Source organism: Tachysurus vachellii, chromosome 22, assembly GCF_030014155.1.
Source record: "Tachysurus vachellii isolate PV-2020 chromosome 22, HZAU_Pvac_v1, whole genome shotgun sequence".
NCBI lineage: Eukaryota > Metazoa > Chordata > Actinopteri > Siluriformes > Bagridae > Tachysurus > Tachysurus vachellii.
In genome coordinates this window covers 18,662,024-18,667,023 of record NC_083481.1, presented here as the reverse complement: position 1 = coordinate 18,667,023, position 5,000 = coordinate 18,662,024, and the positions used below count along the sequence as shown (strand labels likewise).

Sequence of the window (5,000 nt, the reverse complement as noted above, 5' to 3'; positions counted from 1 at the left end):
AAGCTTGATGGACCTGGGATTTGAACCCATGATCTTCTGCTCAGTAGTCCAACACCTTAACCACTGAGCTACCACATCCCACATTTGCTTTGCTGCTCTCTGCGTAACTGAAATGTGGGCAATGAATGAGGTGTTTAAACGTCGCTCCCTCTTTAAAAAGGGGAGGAGACCGACAGAAACGCTGGGTTTACTGAAGAAAACCTGCTCCTGACCAGGTTAGGTTCACAGAGTAAGTTACTATGGTAACTGACTCTGAGTATAAGTTACCTCTCTTTCAGAAACGGGCTTAACTTAACCTGCTTTCTGAAACAGGCCCCAGGTGTGTTCACTTGTGTTGATGCATTTACTGCACTTCACCAGCAGAGGGAGACAAAGTGCGGATCCACAGTGTATTAAAACCCCACAGGGACTAATCGTTGTTTCTGTAATAAGCTTTAGGATTTGATATTATTAGATAAAGTAATATGATGTGTGTGTATGTATATGTGTGTATGTATGTATGTGTGTATGTGTATGTATATGTGTGTATATGTGTGTGTGTGTGTGTGTGTGTTCAGACTGCCGTGAGGAAAAGTATCCCTGCACCAGACTCTACTCTGTCCACCAGCCATGTAAACAATGTCTTAACAACATCTGTTTCTACAGGTCTGTATTCTCTCTCTCTCTCTCTCTCTCTCTCTCACACACACACACACACACACACACACACACACAATCTCTCTTTCACTCTGAGGTAACACTTAATGTGTGTTAGTCTTCGCAGGGTGTATGTTATTAATAAGGAGATCTGTGAGAGGACAGTTTGTGCCCACGAGGAGCTGATTAGAGGTGAATAATCAGCACATATGATGTTTATTTAATGTGGTGTTTGCATTACATTGTAAGTGTGTTAGTGTTTGTGTGTGTGTTTTCCTAACAAACCAGAAGTGATGACTATTGAAATGTTTTTGTGTAAAAAAATGAATTTAATTGACCTTTAACATCAAGACTATCATCATTTAAATCACCACATGATCACCTCTGTCTCTCTCTCTCTCTCTCTCTGTCTCTCTCTCTGTCTCTCTCCCTCTTTATCTCTTTCTCTCTCTCTCTCTCTCTCTCTCCCTCTTTCTCTCTCTCTCTCTCTCTCTCTCTCTCTCTCTCTCTCTCTCTCTCCCTCTCTCTCTCTAGCTGATCTGTGTCGTGATCAGTTCCCACGCTGTTCTGTTGCTGCTGTGATTGGTCAGTGTGGCACGCTTGGGGGCAACTGTGGAAAAAGCTGTGGAGGCTGTTAAAGACATACGCTGTATACACACACACACACACACACACACACACACACACACACACAAACACACACTCAAATGTGACCTGAACAAATAGTTATCTATAAGCTACAAACGTCCCTCATGCTTGTAAACACCTGCTTGTTTGAGGAGAAACTCATCTTCACACACCTTCTTCTTCATGACCACGTCTTCATCCTTCTCATTCATAAATCCTGCGTGTGTGTGAACGGTGTAGCTCACAGCTGCGGCCGTCCGGGTGTGTAGTAGAGAAGCGCTGATGCTGTATAAATATAAGGAAGTGTGTCTCATTCATCTCTGTGTGACTGGATGAATTTATATAAACCCGTATTTACATTTATACTCCTTTTCTGAATTTATGACGTCACTGATGCTGTAGAACCCGGTGCTATGAAGGATGACGGCGAGCACAGGAACAGCTAGAGGAACTTTTAAAAATTGTTACTGTAAAACTATCACTTTGTACTGTTGTGTGTTTTTGTTGTGTTATATTTGTTGTTGAACTTGACATATAACTGTTTTTATAAACATGCTGCAGGATCTTCCTCCTGATCATCAATACAATCAGCAGTGTGTCATTAAAGACAGAAAACATCACACAAAATCCTGGTCACTCTTCTCAGATTCTGCTCCTTCACAAAGTGTACGTCTGTGTTAAGCAACTAATAAACGCTATACCATGAAACAGGACTGAGGTGTGATTTGTTCTGTACCGTGGACCCACAGCCAGCTGCTGCTCTCTAAAGCATGTTTTGGATGTGAATGTTTTCCTGTAATGTTTGTCAAACTTACTGCAAAACCTACAGTTCAGTTGTAGGAATATTACGACAAGGGGGGTCACGGTGGCTTAGTGGTTAGCACGTTCGCCTCACACCTCCAGGGTCGGGGTTCAATTCCCGCCTCCACCTTGTGTGTGTGGAGTTTGCATGTTCTCCCCGTGCCTCGGGGGTTTCCTCCGGGTACTCCGGTTTCCTCCCCCGGTCCAAAGACATGCATGGTAGGTTGATTGGCATCTCTGGAAAATTGTCCATAGTGTGTGATTGTGTGAGTGAATGAGAGTGTGTGTGTGTGTGCCCTGTGATGGGTTGGCACTCCGTCCAGGGTGTATCCTGCCTTGATGCCCGATGACGCCTGAGATAGGCACAGGCTCCCCGTGACCCGAGGTAGTTCGGATAAGCGGTAGAAGATGAATGAATGAATATTACGACAAGCAGTCGTACAATATTGTAGAATGGTGTGTATTATTTCGGAAATTCTGAGTCTGCAGCTGAAGACGACAGCCGATGTTAAACCGGAACGTCGAGGAACCGAGAACATGTCATGGACTGACTGAGAGCAACAGGGCAGCGCTAGGATATAATGAGCGGTGGTGTTGGTCATTAATGAGAAAATGCTTCCTGAGGCAGATTATTTACATTAACATTATTGTAACACATTAACACATTTTTCCATCTTCACACTGATTCACTATATTTTGGTTCTACTGACTGACCCACAGACCACAGACCACCATCACACCTTCACACTACGTCATGCACCCTAACCCTAACCCTAACCCTAACCCATCACCAGACATTTTTTAATCTTAAATCAGGTTCAGTATCTCTGCAGCCTGGCGCCAGCTCCACATGGACTGTGTGTGACAGGTTAGGGTTCTGATAGATAGCCCTGAAACTTCTCCTTCAGGAACTCAGAAGTAGCTGCGGGTCTCAGGTTACGTTTACATGTGATCAAGAAACGCTTGAAGAATCCAACACATCTCACCAACAGTCCAAAACAGCGCATGCGTTTTTACTCTTCTGCAGTGTAATGGCTAGAGCACAAGTCTTTGGGTTTGGTGTGTAAATGTGCAGGTTCAAGTCCTCCTTTTGGCATCTGTAAGAATAAACTGTGGTGCTGCAGGAGTGTGTTGGTGTGATGGAGCAGCTGCTGTGGCTTGTGAAGCTCTGTAGCTTAAGGACCCAACCGGCAGAAAGTGTCACTGATACTAAGTCTCTGGAAAGATGTGTTTGGAACGAATCCTCGATATTTGTGCATTTTTAAAATGATAAACAGAGTGAATAACGTTCTGTATGTTTGGAGCCTTACCACTGTATCAGCTCGCTAGATCTATCTATCTGTGTGTGTGCGTGTGTGTGTGCGCGCGTGTGTGTAGGAGAGAAATCTACAAGTGAATCAAAGTCCAACAGACCCAAACACAAGCTCCTCTGGTATTCCTCTATGGAGTAGTGGTCTAAGTGGGTGTTAATATTTTGGTACCTGAAGGTCCTTGTTCGAATCCTTAAATCTTTTATTTCAGTGTTGTGATGCAGGAGGGCTCAGTTTTAACTCCCCCACAGGCAACTTTAAGACTAAAATGTGGTGCTGTTGCAGGAACGCAGAAGAACAGCTCCTGTGGTGTAGTGTGTTAGGGTGTGTGTGTGTGTAAGAGAGAGCAAGTGAGTGAACTGTGGAGCGTCAGGCTTCAGGATCACAGCCCACTTTAGGCATCTTTTAAAAAGAAAAGTCTTGTATTCAGTATACAGGTGTGATGGAGACAACAGGCACTGTGTGAGATTCAGTAGTGCGCTGGTTAAAGTGCATGATAAGGATCTGAAACATGAGCTTTGTGGTTCAAATCCTCCTTTTGAGAGCTTTAAGAATAACAGTTGACAGTCTAGAAGAACATAAGCATGATGAAGATGATACCTGGTACGAGATTCCATGGCTCACTGGGCTGAGATGCTGCGTGTGGGGTGCAAGATGTCAATGACTCAAATCTCTCTCAGAGCCTAAAAAATCCCAGATTGTACAAAATATCTGGGTGTCTCACAAGGTGGGTGAGGCCGCAATGGTGCAAGGGCAAGTACTCACTGAAGGGGCAGGTGAGGCCGCAATGGTGCAAGGGCAAGTCCTCACTGAAGGGGCAGGTGAGGCCGCAATGGTGCAAGGGCAAGTCCTCACTGAAGGGGCAGGTGAGGCCGCAATGGTGCAAGGGCAAGTCCTCACTGAAGGGGCAGGTGAGGCCGCAATGGTGCAAGGGCAAGTCCTCACTGAAGGGGCAGGTGAGGCCGCAATGGTGCAAGGGCAAGTCCTCACTGAAGGGGCAGGTGAGGCTGCAAGGGTGAGTCCTCACTGAAGGGGCAGGTGAGGGTGCAAGGGCGAGTCCTCACTGAAGGGGTGGCTGAGGCAGCAGTGGTGAGTCCCCACCAAAGGGGTGGATGAGGCAGTGATAGCAAAAGGGCAAGTGTGGCAGCAATGGCATAAGAGTGTGTCCACACCAACGGGTCAGGTGCACCACTACCGTTGAGAGGAGGCATTGAAGGTGAGAGAAGTGTTTGTTACAACAAAGAAAAGAAACTTTTTTTTTAAAATTGGCAGCCAGTTCTCCGCTCACCTTCTTCTCGCTCACCCTCTTCTCTCTCCCCCAGGCCTCACCTTGCCTTTTTTACCTTTTCCTCTCTAGTCCCCACACACTCATCTGCACTCAGATGCTTACACACTGCCAGACTTGAACCAACAACCTCACACATCAACGGCGAGGGTTTTACCACTGAGCCACCACAGCCATGATGTAAATAAGACTTTTTTTGGGGGGGTTTGTTTTGTTATCAATACGTCTTAAATTCTACTTAATAAAAGCAAAAAAATAAATAATTGGAGATTATTTTAATAATTGTTCCGGTTTATGATGCTATTAACATTTATTCATTAATCAAGTTATTCATTAGAAAA

The 5,000-nt window shown here is 45.1% G+C and overlaps 2 protein-coding genes across 3 annotated transcripts in view; one reads left to right on the top strand and one right to left on the bottom strand.

Moving 5' to 3' along the window:
- Positions 1-1,971, top strand: part of mfap2 (microfibril associated protein 2) — a 6,924-nt gene extending 4,953 nt beyond the window's left edge. The window contains exons 7-9 of the mRNA XM_060858159.1: positions 558-645; positions 755-828; positions 1,171-1,971. Of these exons, the coding sequence (XP_060714142.1) occupies positions 558-645; positions 755-828; positions 1,171-1,274 (266 nt within the window). The 3' untranslated portion in view covers positions 1,275-1,971. The remainder of the gene's footprint in view (positions 1-557; positions 646-754; positions 829-1,170) is intronic.
- A 2,981-nt stretch (positions 1,972-4,952) lies between these two features.
- LOC132838027 (rootletin-like) overlaps positions 4,953-5,000 on the bottom strand; it is a 17,903-nt gene continuing 17,855 nt past the window's right edge. For both annotated transcript variants that reach the window (XM_060858120.1, XM_060858119.1), the window contains exon 37: positions 4,953-5,000. This exon is cut by the window's right edge and continues 589 nt beyond it. The gene's annotated coding sequence lies outside the window, so the exon portion shown is untranslated.